We start from the raw sequence: 21376 nt of genomic DNA on the forward strand, positions 1-21376 counted from the left end.
GCTCTCCCTCAGAAGTCTGCGGGAGGTAGTGGTGGTCCTGCTCACATGGGTGGTCCTTCTCTGTGGTGTCTGTGGACTGTGTGCGTTCCTTGAGCCTGCGCAGTTTGAGCTTTCCCAGTGTGGATTTCTTCAGCAGAGGACGCGCTGAGGCGGGCGCCGTGTGGTGACACCTTTTCCTTGGTTCACTCTCATTGGTCCTGCGCAGCAGCAGCTCTTCCAAAGTGAATCCTGTCAGCAGTGGAGCTTGGGCAGGCGCTGTGCGGAGACACTTTCCCTTTCAGAAGTGCAAGTCAGTTTCCTTCAGAGTGCAGCAAATCAGTTTCCCGGTGCGCCAGCAGCTATGGGACCGGCCATGTCATCCGGCATTTCTTCCATTTCAGGTCTGCCTGTACTTGAGACCGTCTAACCCAGGGGATAGCTGCTCCGGGCAAGTTTACCTATGATTTTATGAAGCTTCCTCCTACCAAGTAAGACCTCTTTCTACAGCAGTATAAAGTGACAATCACCATTCGTAGCCATATTCCGGTACTTCATTGTGTGTCCTCTGCGGTGATACACACACCTTGCTCTGCATACCTAAGGTTCATTATCCACGGCTGAGACACTTAAGAGTACCTCTCCTCACAGCCTCGTTTCCCCTAGGGCGTGATCCGTCACAGCTAGTGGAGGACTCCAAGTACGGTACAACTTTGCCCTACATACATTGTCCACCTCGGTCTAAGCACTGTGTGTGTGCACCACTACACGGTGACACGCACACCTACATCATTGCTCTATTGGTCATCTTAAATTTTAATGTATAACCTCCACCCCTCCCTGGCTCGCTGAGTTCCCATTTCAGTTCTTATCCTCTCATTACTCTAGTTATATAATTATCTCCCTGAGGTTGTGCATATCCTTATCGCGCTGCTTCTCAAGCTAAATTTTCTTGCATGCTTCTTTCATTTAGAGTGTCCAAAAGTGGTAATACTGCCATGTATGTGATGTGTCTCTGAGGGCATATCATGCTTACAGGGTACTGCTTAAATAGCAAAGCTTTCATTTTCGAGAGTATGTACAAAGTATTACTGAGTACTGCCTTCAAGATAAGTCTTCCTGCATGCTTCATTTTAGAGTGTAATTAGAGTATGGTAGTGTAACCTCTACAGTCCATACTGTATATCGCTCAGATTGTACTTTACTTATTTGTATTTGTTACGCATTGAGGGTAGCTATACAATTTTCCCTCTCCCAGTCCCTGTGTAAGTTCCCTGCTCTTCCACCCCTGACATAACTAGTATTGGTAGCTCCCTCCGTCCAGTGGATATTCCGGTTCCGCTTGCCTGATAGCGTACTCCTCCCACTATGGCTGGACAAGCTATGAGCCAACCTCCTCCGTTCCTCAATGAAATCGGGGAGCCGGAAATTCACTGGAAGGAATGGATAAATTTATTCGCCTCATACCTCATTGCCATAGGCGGCGAAAGGTATTCACCAGTTCGCAAACAACACATATTGTTGCATAACCTAGGCATACAAGGTAGGAAGATTTATGACACTTTACCTGAACCAGAACTAGAAGAGGATGAGGATGATACGGATGACTTTAAAGTCACACTGTTAAAGTTAGAGACACATTTTGGTGACAGAGTAAACATAGTTTTGGAGCGACATAAGTTCTTTACCCGCATCCAAGGTAAACAGGAATCGGTCATCAATTATATAGCAGCACTTAGAGGCCTGACACAACTATGTGACTTTGGTGAACTTACCGATTCACTCATCAGGGACCAACTTGTCAGGTGCACAAACAATAGTCGTATTCAAGAAAAGGTCCTGGCAAAAAACCCCACCTTAAAAGAAGCGGTTAGTATAGCAGTCTCTGTGGAACACACTGCAAAGTGTATCAAAGAGATGAAGACTCCCAATAAGCTTGTTGCCAATGTTCGCAATAGCAGTGATAACCAGGCCAATTCCTTTGATAATGAGGTATTCAAAGTTAGACCCGGAGATGTCAAAGATAACCATTCTGTCAGTGAAAAGGGAAGGTTGAAATGCTATAGATGTGGCAGCAGCAATCACCTTGCCAATGATGTACGTTGTACTGCCCGAAATGTCACGTGTGTAAAATGTAACAAGAAGGGGCACCTGGGTAGAGTGTGCAACAACAGTGAAAACTATCGAGTGAAATTAGTACACAGTGAAGGGGACTTGGCCCCCAAGTATGTTTTCCAAGTAAAAGCTAGGTACTGTCAAGCTTCCTCAAGTTCTCAAGAGCAATTCAGTGACCACAGGCCTATGGAACATCCTAAATGTACCATCTTTGTGAATAATAAGCCCATAGATGTGTTGGCCGATTCGTGTGCCCCGGTTACCTTATTCAATATTGATGTCATAAATGAAATTTTTGATACCTCCTGTCTCAAAATGCTGGAACCTGACATTTCAGCAGTAGGGTATGCCAATGAGAACATTCCTTTAGTAGGGATGATGAGTGTGTGTATTAAATTCAAAGGAAGATCCACATGGGGCAAAGTATACATGGTAAGCAAAGGGTCAAATCTGTTGGGTTAGCATCATCAAAGAGAGCTGGGGATTGTACTCGACCCGAACAGTAAAGATCAAGTTCTCATAGCTGAGGAGGTGAATGAAACCAGCAGGGATGTATACAAGTGTTCTGAGTTGTTCACTAGAATAGGCCAAAGAGTAAATAGCATTGCCTGCGACGTACCTCCCACGGGTGTGTATATCATTTCTAAACAAAGTGCCAAAACCCCTGTAGAAGGGGGGGTGCCAGAGTTGGTTCATGCTGGGACAATCAGGAGTCCTAAAGAGATTTTTGATCGTTCTCATGGATTTCACATCTCACTGGATTAAATACAAGTGTGTCTCACGGGTATCGACAAAAGTCCTTATCGACTTCTTAAGAGACTCATTCTCTTGCGAAGGTGTGCCAGCTTGCATAGTCACCAACAATGATATCAAATTCTCATCTATGGAAATGAAGACATTCCTTTGTGAGCTTGGCATCAAGCATGAGGAATCTACTGAATATGGCCAAGGAGACAATGACCCCATTCGGATGTCAATGCTTTGGATCAAAAATCTCACTCATATAGCTTGTACCAACAATATGGATGTAGATAAGATGTTAAGAGAAAGCATTTGGGCATATCACACCTCTTCTGACTTGAGAACGGGAGTTACCCCTTTTGCTTCCATCAGGGGAAGAGATCCGCTTGCCAATTTTATACCCCCCTGATTTGTCCTTCAAGTTAATTGTTTCTTAATATATAACCGGGCGTTTTTCTTCTTCCTATAACTGCTGGGAGCTCCCTGCCTTCCATGTTACTGATACGTTTAAGCTTTGTTACCTCACAGGTTCCTTGTACCCTCTCACCTCTTCCTTTCCCTTTCAGCTTTTCCCCTTGTTTTCCCTTTCCCTCCGTAGGGAGATGTGTTGTAATCTCTCTCTTTTTCCCCTGGTACTTTCCTCTGTGGTGTTCTTCTCTTTTCTTTCCCTAGTGGTAGCTTCCTCTCTCTCCCCCGCCCCCTCCTCCCTCTTGGAACGTTCCTCCAGAGTTCACCATGGAATGTTCGACAGGCTGTCAGTTGCGGAGAGTGGATGACAGAATAAAGACGCTTGAACTTACCTGCCTCAGAGGAGTGCTTATTATAACAGATGTGTTTAAACATAGAGGTTGTCCCTCGAAATGGGATCACAAGTGGGTGAAATGGAACAGTTTCCGATGTGACATATGTATCTCTCCTTCGGTTGAATTGCGGAAAAATGATTTGGATATTGACCTTCCTATTGTCTAATGATGTATTGTGTAACGACTTGATTTGTGAACGTATTCACGTGCCTTTTCTTAATCTGTTATCACTGTGTGGCTTCGTGATCTATCACTGTACCATCACAACTGTTTAATAAAAAGAGAATTTGAAAAAAAAAGAATATCTCACCTACATCCATCAGCCAGTGAGGACCAAGACAAGTAGGGAAAGAAAAGGACGAAAAGTGAGAGGAGAAATAAGGGACCCAGTGTACATGGGAAGGCAGTATAATACATGTGATTATTAAGGCCGTGTTTACTCATCGATATGTATAATCATACTTGATGCTATGTGGGGTTGAGTGCCATGGTTGCTAGATCAATCAATCAGTTGGGTGTTCCATTGGTAGGAGGCGCAGTATACTTAAGTAGGCCGGACATATGAATTCTCTAAATTCTTCTGTATGGTATTGTATGCAATGAACCAAGATTTTATCAAATTGGGGTTACTGATTCTTGGAAACCGTCATGAGTTTCTCCTTTCCCAAAAAGACCCATATTTTATGGAGCCAATCGATGTAATTTGGCATTTTGTTTGTGGCCCTGCGGGCAAGGAGGGCTTGCTTGGCAGCACATATAGGTAAAGTGATTCCCTGGCCCCTCACAGAGTTCAGAGGATAAGTCAGGACGTTGGAAAGGCCAAGGAGGACATATTTAAGAAATCTGGGAAGTGTAGTAGCATACACTTAGTCCATGGCATCTACAATTCCTCACCAACAGTCGTGTACTTGAGGGTAGTGCCACAAAATGTGTGTTAAAGTTCCAACATCACCACATCCTCTCCAACATGTTGGGTCTTCCCCCTGCTTCCATTGTGCTGTATGCTCACGGTATTATACCAATAGTGTACCAATTTAAGAAGTGTCTATTTACCGGTAGCACTGGGTAGCGAACGATTAGCCCGTTTCTGAATATCCAACCATTCCTTATGGGTGAAGGACATTCACATTCTTTTTCCCATATTATCAGTGCTGATGATTTGATATGTTTGCGATGCATTAAGGAAAGTATATATGTCAGATGGTAGGTGTTTATCTGAGTGTCGGTTAACAATCAAAAATTTTTTCAATTGGTAGGAGAGGCCTGCTAGCGTGTGAGCTTATTGACGGTTGTGTGACCCAATGCCTAATTGTCGTATATTGCCAGTGTGCCGATGGGAGTGAGCCATGACCATGTTGGATCTTGTGGAAATCCATTATACCCGTCTGACCAAAGAGGTCACTTATCCTCTTACAGTTAACCTGTTGCCACAATAAATATTCAGTGTTCCTGACCAGAGACCATGTTGGATCTTGTGGAAATCCATTTTCCCCGTCTGGTCAAAGAGGTCACTTATCCTCTTAAAGTTAGCCTGTTGTCACAATAAATATTCAGTGTCCCGGTAACAGTTTCTTCGATAGTTGCACTTTACCACAAGTCCCCATAGTGGCCCAAAGTATTGGAGAGATATATATCCTAGGTGGTTGGTGAGGTTTAGGGAGCCAGGGCACCTGCCAAATATGAATCCCGGCAATCGCTTGTTCTGTAAAGCACCAGTGCTTTTCTGTGGTGGGTCATATCTACTCCACTAGGCAGCGGAGTTGCGCCACCTGACAATTATATACGAGATAGGGGATCCCAGGCCTCCATCCGCGAGGGACAGACATGTCTGTTGTTTGGCTATACAAGCTTTTTTTTACCTGCCCATATATAATTCTCTATAAGGTTTTGTAGCTTGCTTAGGATGTATGGAGGGGGTAACAAGGGTAGGGTTTGCATAATGTACAGAATCTTAGGAACTAGGGTCATTATAATCGCCTCTAGTCGCCCCAGCCAGGATACAGTATATGTCCTCCATGTCTGTAACTCTGATCGTGCATTTGCAAGGAGGATGACATAATTGTCTGAAGTCTGTCGTATCATGGGATGAATATGAAGGCCTAGATACACCACTCCCTGTGTAGCCCATGGGTAGGGAAAAGTTGTCTACAGGTAACTTGATCTACTCAAAAAACTGTAAGGTTGAGTAGCTGCACTTTTGGGAATAGATTTTGAACCCAGATGTCCTCCCAAAAGCCTAGTTCATGTGTAATTTCCGGTAGAGAGTGGCGAGGATTTGTCAATGCCACCATAACGTCATCTGCATACAAAGCTAATTTGTGGTCTCTCCCTCCCATCGTGATGCCTGATATCATGGGGTTCCCCCTCACCCGTTCCGCAGATGGCTCCATATAAAGAGCGAAAAGGAGGGGTGACAAGGGGCCGCCCTGTCTTGTACCACAGGCGATGTCAAAGAACTGGGATATAAGACCAGTATCTCGTTCTGTTGACTGGAGTGCTGATTAGCTACACCATATCCATCTCTAAAAACATTGCCCCAAGCCTTTTCTCTGAAGTATTTTTTGTAGATAAGGCCAGTTAACCTGGTCAAATGCCTTTTCCGTGTCAGTAATAAAAAGGAGCGCAGGTATACGCGAGCGCTGAGCTTTAACCACAAGATTACATATAACTTTGATGTTATCACTACAGCTCCGTTCGGGTATAAAACCAGCTTGATCAAGGGTCAATAGAGCTTGCATATGGGGACCTAAGCAAGTCACTAAAATAGGGGTGAAAACTTTAGGATCAATATTTAGCAGCGAGATAGGGCGATATGAAGAGTAGAACGTTTGGTCCTTGCCCGGTTTGGGTATGACTGTAATGATGGCTGCTTTCATAGTATCCGTCAGTGTGCCTGTATCGCTAAGTGAATTATAAAGGTGCTTGAGGATGGGGGCCAAGGAGAGGACGATGAGTTTGTGAAGGTCAGGAGGGTAGCCATCCTGCCCAGGGGCTTTGCCTGATTGGAGATGTGATATCACCGCTAGTACTTCATCTCTGAGTATATCTCGCTGTAGGTGTAGGACATGCTGTGGGACTAGATGTTACATGGTTGCTTGATCTAAATATGAAGTACCATCTTCTTCATTAAATCTTCAGCTGAGTAGAGGTCAGTGTAGAAGTGCTGAAATTCCTTTGAAATTTGTTCATTCTGGTTTAATCTAGTGCCCTGTGGTCCCTCTTTGTCTAGTTGCTTGTGTGTGGAGGTGGTGAGCTAATACACAACCTGTTTTGTTACCCCTGTGTAATATTTCTTTTTGGGTCGTAAATGGCCATTTTCTGCCCTGTCCATAGCCAAAGCTTTAAGCTGTAACTAAGTTGTTTCGGAGTTTGATGGGGGCCCGTTTGTTTAAGTATTAAAAATGCTGGTGATCAGACCAATGTGATTGCATGAGCCGCCAGTCTGCCTTAAGTAGGTGGGTTTCCTGAAGCAAACAGATGTCGCACTTGGACTCTCACAACCTAGTTAGGAGCGCTGTGCGATTTGCTGGTGCGTTGAGGCCCCTCACATTATAACTGAGTATTTTAACCTTTAGTCGTATTTGAAGAGAAGTGTGGTGCAGAAGGCCTGTGACATTTGTCTACATTACTACTGTGGGGAATCATTGCTTGAGATGTAAGTATAACTAATTGCATCTGTGAGTTGTATAATGAAAGGGTAAAGGAGAGGTTAGAAAGAGAAGAGAGAAAACAAAGAACATCAAGCAAAAACACATCAACAAACCCCTCTCTAGTTTGCCTGGTATATATGAGATAGGGTCTGTTGTACCATCGCTTGGGTAGATTGTCCATCACTTCACCATGGCGGTGAGCTCCGCCGCCCAGACACCGCCTCTCCAAATGGCAGAAATGGGGAACAGAGCAGATGCTTCATAACACAGGAGACCATCTTCCCTGTCACTCCCGAGAGGGAATTGTTAGCTACAAGTTCCCGATGAGGCGATTATCAGATGGCAGCATATTCTCCATTTGTCTCATATCCTTGAAGTTGACGCAGAAAATCCTCTCTTCCCTTTCAACTTTATAAATCGGTTGATTTGTCTTTCTCTGTTTTGGTCTTAAGAAGTGTTTCGATTGCATTGTGGGGAGAGAGGTTTGGCAGTTCAGGCTGGATTGTTCCCATGAGGCAGAGGGTCAAGACCGATTTGCATATGGCTGGGTCTGAACTAGAGTGGCGAAGTGAGCTAAAGAACGATGATGGATTCAACTCAGATCTGTGACTGGGGGTGAGTGTCTGAAAAGTTCCAGCTCCATCATCTCTTCGTGTTTGCTTTGTTCGCCCTAAGTTGGCAGGGTGTGCCCAGATATGGGTCCCTTGATCACTTTGCCACTGGATTCAAGGTAGCCTTGCTGATGAGGGGATGTTACCCCGAAACTGGTCACAGGATGCTTGTTTCCATTCCAGGGAAATCCTGGCTTGGCTGTTCGGGCTGGACTGTTCCCATGAGGCACAGGGTCAAGACTGATTTGCATACGACTGGGTCTGAACTGGGGTGGCGAAGTGAGCTAAAGACCTATGTTGGATTCAACCCAGAACTGTGACGGGGGGTGAGTGTCTGAAGAGTTTCAGCGCTCCGTCCATCATCTCTTTGTGTTTGTGTTGCAGGAGAGAGGCCATGTCAAGCAGGATCAGGATTTATCACTAGAGGAGTTTGCATCAATGTTAACCAATTCTCTTGCTTCCTCTATGGTGCGTATAGTGCACGTTTCATTGTCCCAGACGTAGGTGAGGCAAAAGGGATGTCCCCAGTGATTGCGGATCCCTTTCTTTTGTAGTAGTCCTCTGAGTAGTTTCAGTTGATGACGCCTCTGCAATGTAATAGGAGATAGGTCTTGTTAAAGCCAGATCTTATTGCACTCAAAGTCTATTGCACTACAATCCATCACAGCCATCACAATAGCTTCTTTCTGTTAATAATAATGGAGGCAAGTAAGAATATCTTAAGGCATGCCCGGTCAGCTAGCAAATTCGCCTGCTCTATGTGTGCGGTCCAGTAGTATTTCTTGTGGTGCAAAATCGGGTCAACATGGTGAGAGAGTCTACAAATATAGTCATGGAGGTCTTGAAGCGGGACTCCCTTAATTTGTATATTACCTCACCTGGATCTGTTTTCGAGGTCCTCCACTTGGCAATGCAGTACAGTATTATTATCTTGAAAGTCCAGCAATTCACAGCGGTGGGCATCCTGCTCCTTGTCACGGGAATCACTTGTGCTCTAATTTACCCATTCCCCTCCTGAGGCCTTTTACATCTTCCACTATCTCTTGTTTAAGGATTTCCAATGTCCACCCTTAGAGTGCCAAAGAAAGCCCTGGCGGCTGGGGCTTTGTCTGCTCCCTGTTCCTCTATATATTCTGCTTGAGATGGCGCCTCTGGGATTGCCTCTCTGTAATACGACGTTTTCTTGCTTGCAGGCTTGGTGAGCAGATCTTTAATGAAGCCATCTTTTTTATTATAATGTGGGGTAGTCATTGTTATTCGTGACCCAACCACTTGAATAATGATGTTTTGCCAAGTGTCTGTTTCGTGTGGGCAGAGAGCTTGGCTGTGGCCTCTGAGATAGCTCCTGGTAAAGTAGATCAAGCAACATTCTGCCTCGCAGGGTATCGTGACACTTTAGGGTGGCGTGGACAGCAGCGCAGCTGCAGAGCCTTCAGCACAGCCAGGGGCCCAGTCCCTCAATGTAGCTGCCAACACACCTCCAGGCAGTTAATTGATGTGACTCACTGTGGTGAAGGCGAGGTACTGTAAAGGGCCTCGTCTCAGAGATGTTTGTCAGTAATTCCCCTATGGCGTCCCTGGGCGAAGGGGGGAATACAGGCATTCCAGCCAGGGCTCTCAGAAGAAAGCCAGGAGCCTGCAACCCCCCCCCCCCCCTTCGAGTTAACAGGCCTCCAATGGACTCTCTGTTTAGTGCGTCTCTGTACCTAAATGGGCCTGTGGCTGCTACGGGCTCCAATCCAGCACTTCCACTCTCCGCGCTACCCCACTCAAAAACAGCATAGCCATGTATGCGCTAATCCTCCTGTGTTCAAACACCCCACGGGTGAAGCTTCTGTCTCTAGTGTGTAGGGGCTCTCTCCCTCAAGCTGCGGCAGGCCGCGCCCCGGTTCCACCTCCACCTCCCCCTCACCTTGCCTCAGCACCAGGCAGGCTGTCTCTTCTGCCATCACACCTGGGGGTCTTCTTTTCAGCACCTCAGTACCTATTGGCGGGTCACGTCTCTCCCCGTCTCTTTCCAGGGTACTGCAGTGGTAGTGCTCAGGTCGCTCTGCCTTTGCATATTGCTGCACCGTCTAAATCGCTTCCAAGCAGGGGCCATCTTGTGCAGCCGCTCACTGAGGCCCCGAGGAGCTGTGACATTCGTATCTCCGAACTTGCTGGGCATCGGTTGTTGTAAATTGTACCAGGTAGTTCTGGTGGGCTCTCAAGTGTTTCGCACAGCAAAAAGAAGTTCGGATGGCTCAGTTAACGCGGCAAGTAACACGGCTGGAAGCGGAGCTCTGAGAGTCTGCTACCACCCGTGGCCATCCTGGCCATGCCTCCCCTGGTATTGGATTTTTATGTGTTTTGTATCTTACTTATTTAATGTATTGGTGTCTTTTTAACAATACAATATTTGCTATTTTCATTACTTGGTACTGGATTTTTATTTTGAATTGTGTCTTACTTTTTTTAATGTATTGGTGTTTTTAAATGATTTATACACCTGTCTCCAAAGTTAAGCCTGCCTGCTCGTTGCCAGCTACCAAGGCACGAGCAAGGGAATAATTTATTGAGACCTTGACTGAACCTTTTATTGTGATTGTAGCCTTATAACTAGTGGTAATTCCCTACTTATTTTTACTAATAAAGCACTTTCCAACAACCCTGCTCAAATGGGAACACTCCAGACCAAACTGCCAGGCCAGGTCCTCCCTGACCTGGAATACAAGCAACCCTGGGACGGTTTTTGCTCATAAGCCAGCTATAGCTTGTAATCAATCAATCAGTGATTGATGCATTGGATGATTTAGGTATAGCTTGGATTCACGGTTCCAACACCAGCAAAATTATTTAAAAATAAATTTGTTTTTAGCCACATCCCTCATCTGTCCCCTTATATATTTTTTTAATACTTTTTCTTGGATTTAGTGCTTGGTCCAAAGTCATAGGATGGTTGCCGCCACAGTCCTAAGATGGTTGCCGGCACATCGTTGTTTATCCAGTAACATCCAATTGGATCTCGTCTTGAGCTCTGTTGGCTCCGCAGACCTTCCGCAGCGTGAAGTATACCATTGTTTTGAGGCTTGATTTCTCAAAAACTACTGAACTGATATACACCAAATCACAAAATGCATACTTTCTGGACCAAATGACAACATTAGGTCAGGTCAATGGGGTCTATAAATATAGCTCTACAGTCAGAATTAATCGTGATTTAACATTTGATTTTTCTCACACAGTGTAATTAGTCCTGCATTTTTATCCTTGTCAATTTACATGCAATAATTTACTTCCACTCTGAAGCAGAGGAACTATGGGACAGATGTACGATCCACCAATTTGCGACTCTCAAATTGGGATGCACAACAGTGTCTGAGACACTGTTTGCGATTCTCAGTGGGGTCGCAAATTGCATGCCTTATCCATATTAAAGAGGCTGTCTCAATTTGCGACCTCATTGGAATTGGCTGGCACTCCCAGGGATGGTGGCCTGCTGGGGTCAGCAGTTTACCATTTCTGGGACTGCTTTTAAATAAAGCAGTTTTTTTCGTTGTTTTTTTTTAAAATGCCGCCCGTTTTCCTTAAGAGGATTAGTGCATGGGCCACACGTTTTTAGCGGTTGCAAACGGGTCTAAAACCCATTTTTGCCCGCAAAAAAACGTTAGTACATCTGGCCCTATATGAGCTGTTGGTGGAGACCTAGCCTAACTTTAATCTCGCAACTGTCAGGTTTCTTCGTTCTTAAAGTACTGTGTTCCTGCTAGTCACTGCGCAATAGATGGACATTACATTTCCAGAATTGAAGATGAGTGGGATAACAGTAAAGGAATAACTACTTTGAGGAATATTTATACTGCATTTTTGGGGAAACATATTTTAATAGAAATGTTAAATCATTTGCAGGTCCAAAGAAGAAAAACAGCCTAATGATCAGGAAGCTTGGAATCGAAATGAATGCTTATCTATAAAAAGAAGATCAGATTTCGTTTCTGATAGTGAAATGCTTCAAGGTCACATGAGTACTTTAGGAATGGCCCATCAACAAAGAGTACCTCAACAATATAAAATGCCAACTCAAACGCAAAAGATGACAGAACAAAAAGGATTGTTAACTGGCTGGCCCAATAATTCCAGTAGCGCAACCAGCAAACCACAGAATCAGAAGTCATCATACACGTTTAAACACAATCAGCAACCCAAAGTTAATGACAATATATGCGTGCTTCAGGAAGGAGTTAATAGTCAGGTAAAGAGTTAGCTTCTTATATGCCAAATATGAAGGGTTTGTTAAGCTGTCTCTATGCCATGTTCAGCTACGATCCAAGATCCACTAGCATGTGAATATTACACTTGAGTTACTGCAATCAATAAAAATATTTGAAATGTGAATAACTTACCTTAGAAAGGACTAATACCAGAGGTGAAGCCATTTAGAATGTTTCATTATCACTTCGAGGCAAAGTTAATGGCAATGTTTTTATGATTGTGTGCGTCCGATATCCGTTGGCTTAATTTATGTCCATAGGAACTAAACGGAAAAGAGCCGAAGCAACACGGTCAGCATTCTACCTGCGTTGTACATTTGGAATGAACTACTTAACTTGTTGAGTGCTCATGACGAGCTCAGCTCGTCATGAGTCACAGTGGAGCAGTTGAGCTGTGCTCATGACTCAATATTGTCTTTTAATAATTCCCATTACTGTCACAAAATCATTTGCAGTTGCCTAAATGGGTACTGGTTATAGCATTTACTAGAGACACTGCTCTTCTTGAGAAAATCAACAAGTGTGTGTATTTGTAGTTGGAAGGCACATTTCTCCATCACGAGATTTTCATAAATATTATAATCAGTAATTAGTACAACATCTATGAAAACATTATCCAGACACAAAACTCTTTTTGTCATCCCATGAGCCCAATAGCAGTTGTTAGACCTGGCATCCTTGGTGTGCGCACAGGCACTGCAGTGGCAGGCCTGAGACACCATTTTAGTGCTACTCATGTGGATGGCACAATCAGAGCTGCAGGCCCACTAGTAGCATTTGAATCACCAACCCTGGCACACTCAATGCACTTTACTAGGGACCTACTGGTAAAACAAATATGCAATCATGGATAGCCAATCACAATAATAATTTAACCAGGGAGCACTTGCACTTTGGCACTCATCAGCAGTGGCAAAGTGCCCAAAGCATCTAAACCAGCAAAAATGAATTCCAGTACAGTGTCAAAAATACAGGAGGTAGGAGCAAAAAGTCAGGGGACACAACGCCAAGGATGCCAGGTCTAACACGTGTGCCCTCCAGCTAAAAAGTGGGGAGAACTACCCACCCTCTTGGGACTTCTCATCACTAAGGCGGAAAAATCTGGACAGACCATCAGCATTGGCGTGTTCTGTATCAGGGCGGTGTTCCACCGTAGATTCCATTCCCTATAGGAAGATGGACCACCTCAGCAGTTTTGGGTTCTCACCCCTCATCTGCATTAACCATCTGTGGGGCCTGTGGTCTGTCTGAACCCGGAAGTGAGTCCCAAACAAGTAGAGCCTTAGCTTCTTCAGTGCCCAGACCACAGCAAAAGCTTCCCTTTCAATTGCAATCCACCTCTGTTCCCTGGGAAGTAACCTCCTACTAATGAAAGCTACAGGTTGGTCTAAGCCCTTGTTGTTCAATTGTGAGAGTACTGCTCCCACTCCATGCTCTGAACCATCTGTCTGCACCACAAACTCTTTGGAGAAATTAGGCGCCTTGAGCATGGGTGCCGTGCACATGGCAGCTTTCAGGGCATCAAGCGCCGTCTGGCAGGCATTGGTCCAGATCACCTTCCTGGGCTGCTTCCTTGAAGTCAGGTCTGTCAAGGGGGCAACAATGGTGCAATATCCCTTGACAAATCCGCGATAATACCCGGTGAGTCCTGAAAAGGCTCTCATCTCTGTCTGGGTCTTGGTGGGCTCCCAAGCCAGAATGGTATCAATCTTCGCTTGGAGGGGCTCCACCTGGCCTCTCCCTACCTGGTATCCCAAGTACAACACAGATCCCTGCCCTAATCTGGCACTTACTGGCCTCGATTGCAGAGCCTTCAACACTTCACAGAGGTGTTGCAAATGTTCTTCCCTACTGGAGCTGAACAAAGCAATGTCATCCAGGTATGCGGCGCTGAATTCCTCCAGCCTGGACAGTACCCGGTTGACCAGTGTCTTGAAGGTGGCAGGGGCGTTCTTCAACCCAAAGGGCATGACACGGAACTGTAAGTGCCCCTCTGGCGTTGAAAATGCTGACCTCTCTTTGGCCCCCTCAGTTAAGGCAATCTGCCAGTACCCAGATGTTAAATCAAACGTACTGAGGTACTGGGCAGCGCCCAACCGATCCACAAGCTCATCAGCTCTGGGGATAGGGTATGCGTCAGTTTTAGTGACCGCATTTAGCCCACGGTAGTCCACACAAAACCTGTGTTCTGGAGTGGCACCGGGAGCAGCAGCTTTTGGTACTAAGACCACTGGGCTAGCCCACCGGCTACTTGAGGGCTCAAGTACCCCTAGCGCCAACATCTTGGAAACTTCTTCCTTGATGCTGGCCCTGACCTTGTCAGCTACCCTGTAAAATTTCTGTTTCACAGGTCGGCTGTCCCCAGTATCCACATCATGGATGCACCAATTGGTGACTCCTGGTGTCAGGGAGAACAGGGAGGCGAACTGACCCAACACATGGCGACCGTCCCTCTGCTGTTCTGGGGTCAGTGTGGGTGAGAGGTTTACTCCATCAAATGACCCATCCTGCTCCTTTGCTGACAGGAGGTCAGGTAGAGGGTCACTTTCCTCTTCCATCACCATCATATGTAGCAAGGAGCATCGTCACATCAGACCTCTCAAAGTGGGGTTTGAGGCGGTTCACATGTAGGACCCTCAAGGTGTTCCTGGGAGACTGCAAGTCAACCAGATACATTGCTCTTGCGCTCCACCACTTGTCTTGGAGTGCGCAAGGCACCACTGGCGCCATCACCCACACCTTCTGCCCAGGTTGAAATTCGACCAGAGTGGCATTCTTTTCATTTCTTCCTGGCTAGCATCTAGGTCCGCCTGAGCGAGTTTCCTGAAGCGTTGTCTGGTTGAGGAAGGCCAGCACATAGCTGAACACATCCTGGCGGTCTTTTCCAGGGGATTTCTCCCAACCCTCGTTCACCAGACTGAGAGGTCCTCTGACAGGGTGACCATAAAGGAGGTCAAAGGGACTGAACCCTAAGGACTTCTGAGGCACCTCCCTGTAGGCAAACAACAGGCATGGTAAGAAGACGTTCCACTTCCGTCTCATGGGCTCTGCAAGGCCCATTACCATGCCTTTCAGGGTTCAGTTGATTCTCTCAACCAACCCATTCCCTTGAGGATGGTAAGGAGTCATAAACTTGTAAGTTACCCCACACTCCTCCCACAAAAACTTCATGTACTTCGAGATGAAGTTGGTACCCCGGTCGGAGACAACCTATCTGGGGAACCCCACACGGGAAAAGATCCCCATCAATGCACGGCCCACCACAGGGGCTATGATTGTCCAGAGAGGGACAGCTTCCGGGTACCTGGTGGCATGGTCCACCAAGACCAAAGATAAACTTGTTGCCTAAGGCTGTCTTGGGTTCCAGAGGCCCCACAGTGTCGATGATGACCCACTCAAAAGGGGTGCTCACCACGGGAAAGGGTTGGAGGGGAGCCTTACACTTCCCTCCACTCTTGCCACTTGCCTGGCAAGTCTGGCAAGTCCTACAATGTGTACTGACGTGCGTCTTCATTTGGGGCCAGTAAAAGTGGGTGACAAGCCTTTGGTAGGTCTTGTCATGCCTCAAATGTCCTGTAAGAGGCACGTCATGAGCCAGATCCAGTAGGAAGGTCCTGAAGTGCTCGGGTACCACCAGCACATGGGCTGCACGGGCTCAGCGACCTTAGGCTCACTATAGAGTAACCCATCCTCTCAGTAAATGAGATGATTCTTGGACTCGCCACCTGCTGCCTGGTCTGCGGCCTGTTTCCGCATACCAATGAGAGAAGGGCATTCTCTCTGCGCCTTGCAGAACTCCTCCCTGGAGGGACCTCCTTCTTGCTGCCAATGGGTCAGCTCAGGCAGGTCTCCCAGTTCGTTATCTGTTCCCCTGTAGGTTCCAGGGCATCCCCCTCAGGTTCTGCCTCCTCCTGGACCGTGGGAATTGTGGGGGCTGGTTTCCCACGCCCCTTGCCCTTCCTCTTCCTGGCAGGTACCTGGGCCACTGTTTCAGGCTCCAGGTCCGCTTGGTTACCCTTACTGGCTGCCATTGACCAAGTGGTCACACAAACCCACTCAGGCAGACCCAACATCTCCAAATAAGCCTGGCATTCCACCCCCCTCCATGGGGCACTCTCCAGGTCATTTCCTAGCAGACAGTCTACAGGCATGGATGGACTAACAACAACCTTCAAGGAACCTGAGAACCCCCCCACTCAAAGGGAACTTGCGCCACTTTGCAGGGGCGCACGGAGTTGTCTGCTGCAACTACAGGGTGAAGGGCATTGGGAATTAACTGCTCCTCAGACACCCACAGATACCTAACCGATGTCACGCTGGCTCCTGTGTCTCTCAGAGCCTCCACCCTCCTCCCATTGATGGTCACCCGCTGCCTGTATTTCTTAGTGTTATCAGGCAGGTAGGTCTCCTGGACCATCTCTCTGTCTCCTAAAGAGACATGGGTCATCACTGCTTGCTCCTCCCCCTCACTGGAAACGAATTCCTCTCCCAAAACTACACTCACTAAACCCGGTGTCTGAGCACCAGTGGGTGCTTGGGATTTCTTGGGGCATCTAGGGGCAATGTGGCCCTTCTCATCACAGTAGTAACACCTAGAGGGACCCTGAAAGTTACGCCCGCCCTTAGGGGGCTGAGACGTCTTAGGCTGGGGGGGGGAGGGGGCTGGGACTCCTTTCCCTCTGAACTGTTTTGGGGCCCTTTAGAGAACTCCTTTTGATTACCTTTGTCCCCCCCACTCTTCTGCTGGGGACCCTGCCCACCTTTGCCTGTGGCACCCACAATCCCCTTTTGGACCCTTTGCAAGTCCCGCTGTCCGCCTCTTTAGCAAGCTCACTGGGATCAGTTAACTTACTGTCCAAAAGGTGCTGGCGCAGATCTGGAACACATAGACTGCTCAATTGCTCCCAACTAATTAGATGGTACAACCCCTCATAATCAGTAACCTTGCTGCCCTTCACCCAACCTTCCAGTGCACGGGTGTACACTCTCACACATTCAACCCAAATGTCTGAATCAAGCTTCTTGCAGTTCTTGAACCTCACTCTATACTGTTCTAGGGTGAGCCCGTACTTGAGGCATAAAGCCTCCTTCATCTTGGCATAATTCAGGGAACCCTCCTTCTCTAAAGGTGGTAAAACCGCCCTCCCAGAAGCATCGAAGTGTTTCCACAGTCTCGCCCCCCTGTTCTTTTCAGGCACCTCATTCATTCTACAAACAAGCTCTTATGATTTAGACCATGCTTAAATATCCTTTGCCTTCTGGAAATTTGGCACTAAATCCTTAGGTATGTACACCTTACCTCCTTGCACTGGCTGTGCACTGCCACCATTTGAACTGGACTCCAGCTGCTTGGCCTTTATATCCAGCTCCCTCATGCTCAATTCATGAGCCAAAAGTTATTTATTTTCTTCCAGGGCTAGAGCGTTCTTGCTCTCTTCTGCCCTCTTTTCACTCTCCAAAAGTAATCGCTTTTCCTCCATGGCTGCTTTTTGGTTCTGTAGTTTCAAAACTTCTATCTCATGTTCTCTGATCCTCTGGTTCTCTTACCGCTCTTCCCGTGAGAGACTTCCTGCGGAATGGAGGCTGGCAGCCCTGGTGGTTGCTCTTGGCACAGGCAAATCCTGTGGCCCAAACCCATTCCCCTGGTCATCCTCCTCCACATTTGTATCATCTCCCCCTGCAGCTCCTTTGGCCTTCCACCAGGCTTTTAAGGCCTTTTGTAGCTCATCCTTCTTAGCGCTACTCCTTGTGGGACATCCCAAATCCTTGCAAAATTGTTTAAGTTGATCTACCTTGTAGGAGTACAAATCCTCAATGTGAAACTCCAATTCTGCCTTCTCACTTGCTGCTTTACCATTCTGAGACATGATGCGTGGATGACTTTAGGACCAGATCAAAAATAGAACCAAAAAGAAAATACAGTATGTGGCTGCGTAGTGGTCTGCACTAATCTAGTGATGTACACCAATCACTGTGGGTCAAGTACCAATACAAGTTCAAATCCCACTGCTGCCACCAATGTTAGATCTGGGGGTCTCTAGTTGGCAGAGGTAACTACCTTTGTCCAAATAGGGACCCTTGCTTCTAGTCAAGGTAAAGGAGAAACACACTGTTGATAACCCCTGCTCACCCCCTTGGTAGCTTGGCACGAGCAGACAGGCTTATCCCCAAGGCAATGTGTAAAGGATTTGTACCAAAACTCACAGTAACACAGTGAAACACCAGAAATGGACGCCACACAAGTTATTTATAAAAATATAAATCTTTTTATCTGATTAGGCAAGATCAAAACGTCATGAGGCTCACATACATAATTAATCCTTTTTCTCAAGATGTGTTCTTTAGGATGCTTTTGTAAAATTAAATGTACTTGTAAAAATAAAGGTACTTGTTGAGTCAGTATAGCTGTACAACTCTTGTTTCTAGCGTAGGGAAAGTAACTCTTAAAGTGGTGCTCTTATCAACAATGCCCCCGCTGTACTCGTACACAGAATGTGCTGCCCTTCTCAGTTCGGTTTCACTCCTGTAAATCACTCCTCCACAATGCGCGGATGCACGCCAGTCAACACAGCGTTTAGCACACCAAAACACGGCCTGCCTGCAACGCACTCTTGAGAAACAACTTCGGGCGCCGGCTCCGGTTGTGGATCAGAGCTGTTTACCTGAGAGCAGGACGGGGCTGGGAAGTCCGCGTTGCGATCTTCCGTGAGGCAGCTTCTTCCTTTGTGACGCATCCCGGCCTCGGGCGCAGCTCCGCTCTCATCGAGGAGCGTGGGGAAGCCCTGGTTGCTAGGAGATGCCTCGCGCCTCTCAGGACGCAGCGCGGCTTTGTCGGGACAAGCCTCCTTGTTGCCGGGTAACCCTCAACGCTGGGGCCAATCCCAACGCAGCTCGGTGCTGACGTCAACAGACTCTGGGCCAGCGGCGGTGAATGCCGGCAAAGTGCTCTCATGGCTCCTGATACTCAATATTGTCTTTTAATAATTCCCATTACTGTCACAAAATCATTTGCATTTGTCTAAATGGGTACTGGTGATAGTATTTACTAGAGACACTGCTCTTCTTGAGAAAATCGACAAGTGTGTCTATTTGTAGTTGGAAGGCACATATCTCCATCACAAGATTTCCATAAATATTATAATCAGTAATCAGTACAACATCTATGAAAACATTATCCAAGACACAAAACTCTTTTTGTCATCCCGTGTGCCCAATAGCAGTCATAAAATGAATGTTCTAAGGTATCTTTCATCCTTTCCTTTACAACAGGCCAAATTAAGTAGAAGATGAACTCAAGTTTCTTGAAGCTTAAATCTGAGACAACTGATTTTGCTATTTGGTTCTAATTCCTCCATCTGATGCTCTAAATGGTGGCCCAAGGTCTTGGTGTTATTCTATCATCCTCTACTATCTGTGCCCGAAATTTGGAGATGCTGTTTATCTCTGATCTCTCTTTTTCCAATCAAATTTCTGAAGTTGTGTTTAAATGTTCTGTATTACTCTGAGCCTTATGAATAATTCTCCCTTATTTCACTGTTCTAGCACTGAAGACTACGACCGAGGTCCAATTTCCTCTCTTCTGGATCATGCCAATGCCCAATACGATTGCCTGTCTGTTTTCTAGACAAATTGCAGATCTAATTGAACACATCTGCATGAATAATTCCTAATCTTTTCCGCTGAACCTCTGTCATATCTCTACTTTCTACTGTCCATTGGCTCCCAATACAGCAAAGATACACATTCAAGGCTTTATGTTTGGCCTACAATGCTATCAAGGTTGTTGATATGGCATATATGTCCAGAAATAATGTCCTCTGCACTCTATCCCCTTCTCTATAACCTTGTTTCTGCCTAAGGTTTGACAGGTATAGGTCTGACATATATGCCCTCCCTCACGATTATCAACTGACTAGACTGGATAGAAAGGATAAAACGGGTGCCGGGATAGCTATTGCTTTTAGAACAAACACCAAAATACACACCATAGATTCCTTTCAGGCAGAATGGGTCGAAATCTGTAGTTTTAGGTCTCGCCTAGGCAGCGCTTGCGCTGTCTCGTTGAGACATGCAGTATACACTATAGCATGGAAACTCCGCCCACTGTCCAACCTTCTCCACCCATCATCTTTTCTTTTCATTGGCTTGTGCCTTAAATGGTGACTTCTGATTCGTTGTAGGATTGTTAGTCCTTCCTTATGATGGACATCTCTTCATTTGTGTCCTTCCACGGCTATTGGCCCCTTTACTGCACAGACTACTTTCTTCTGATGCCTTCTCACACCCCCATACTATTGCATTGACAATGCTTGTTTTATTTGTCTCCCCACTCTCATCTGAGATGTCCATGTAATTATTTATGATTATTACAGCCCAAGCTGTCTGTTTAATTATTTATGATTAATAGGGCCCAAGCCGAGGATCGAACACTGCTCTCCAGCTCCAAAGTCTGCAGCGTTATATGTTACGCCACCTCTCCTCGCTTCAAGACAAGCCCCCTTAAAGGGGTTTATCTTTGTTTCCTTCACCGAGACACCCTCCCACCATACACCCACCCTTAACCCTTTCCTTCCTCTCGCTTTCCCTCAGCTCCCCCATAAGTGCATGGGAAGTCTACAAGCGCTATTACTTTAAATGTAAAGCAGCCTCTGAGCTCTCTCCAGAGCTCCTCCCTGCCAGCCCTCACAACATCCACGCACTGTGCGTAGGGATTTTGCAGGCAGGGGTGGTAACCATTTTATAATCACAGAATTATTCTCGTGAAGTTGGTACGCGGGTGCTGCCTCCATTCTAGCGCCTGCATCGTCATAGCAGCAACAGTCTGAAAAGGTACCGACTCTTCGCTTTCAGGGCCCCATATTTTCGGAACAAAAGACACATGTGAGATTACCAGTGGAACTGCTTGATATAAACGTACCCATTTGTGGTAACTACTTATTTTAAATGAAAGTTTCCTCCCCTGGAGTTTTGCCGCGGGTAGGAGCAGGGACGCGCACGCAGTCCCTGCCTTTCCATTTCCAGCGCCATGCTGTCTTCGGCATTGCGTGTACTTTACAGTGCCCCTGGGGCACAAGCAGGGACCTACTAGAGTGCTTCTCTATCAGAATGCACTCTGCGGTCCCCCGGGGCACAAGCAGGCATCCACTTCAGAATACCTTTCTTGCTGGTAAACTCGTGTACTACAATAACCCTTTAAAATTGTAGATACTTTAAAAAACGCAATTTTAAAT

The 21376-nt window shown here is 46.4% G+C and overlaps 1 protein-coding gene across 1 annotated transcript in view; it reads left to right on the forward strand.

Annotated features, from left to right (window-relative positions):
* Nucleotides 1–21376, forward strand: part of SPATA22 (spermatogenesis associated 22) — a 1280753-nt gene that overhangs the window by 879167 nt on the left and 380210 nt on the right. Inside the window, exon 5 of the mRNA XM_085646915.1 lies at nt 11785–12127. Coding sequence (XP_085503041.1) covers nt 11785–12127 — 343 coding nt within the window. The remainder of the gene's footprint in view (nt 1–11784; nt 12128–21376) is intronic.

The sequence above is a fragment of the Triturus cristatus genome, chromosome 3_2 (assembly GCF_964204655.1).
Source record: "Triturus cristatus chromosome 3_2, aTriCri1.1, whole genome shotgun sequence".
Lineage (NCBI taxonomy): Eukaryota > Metazoa > Chordata > Amphibia > Caudata > Salamandridae > Triturus > Triturus cristatus.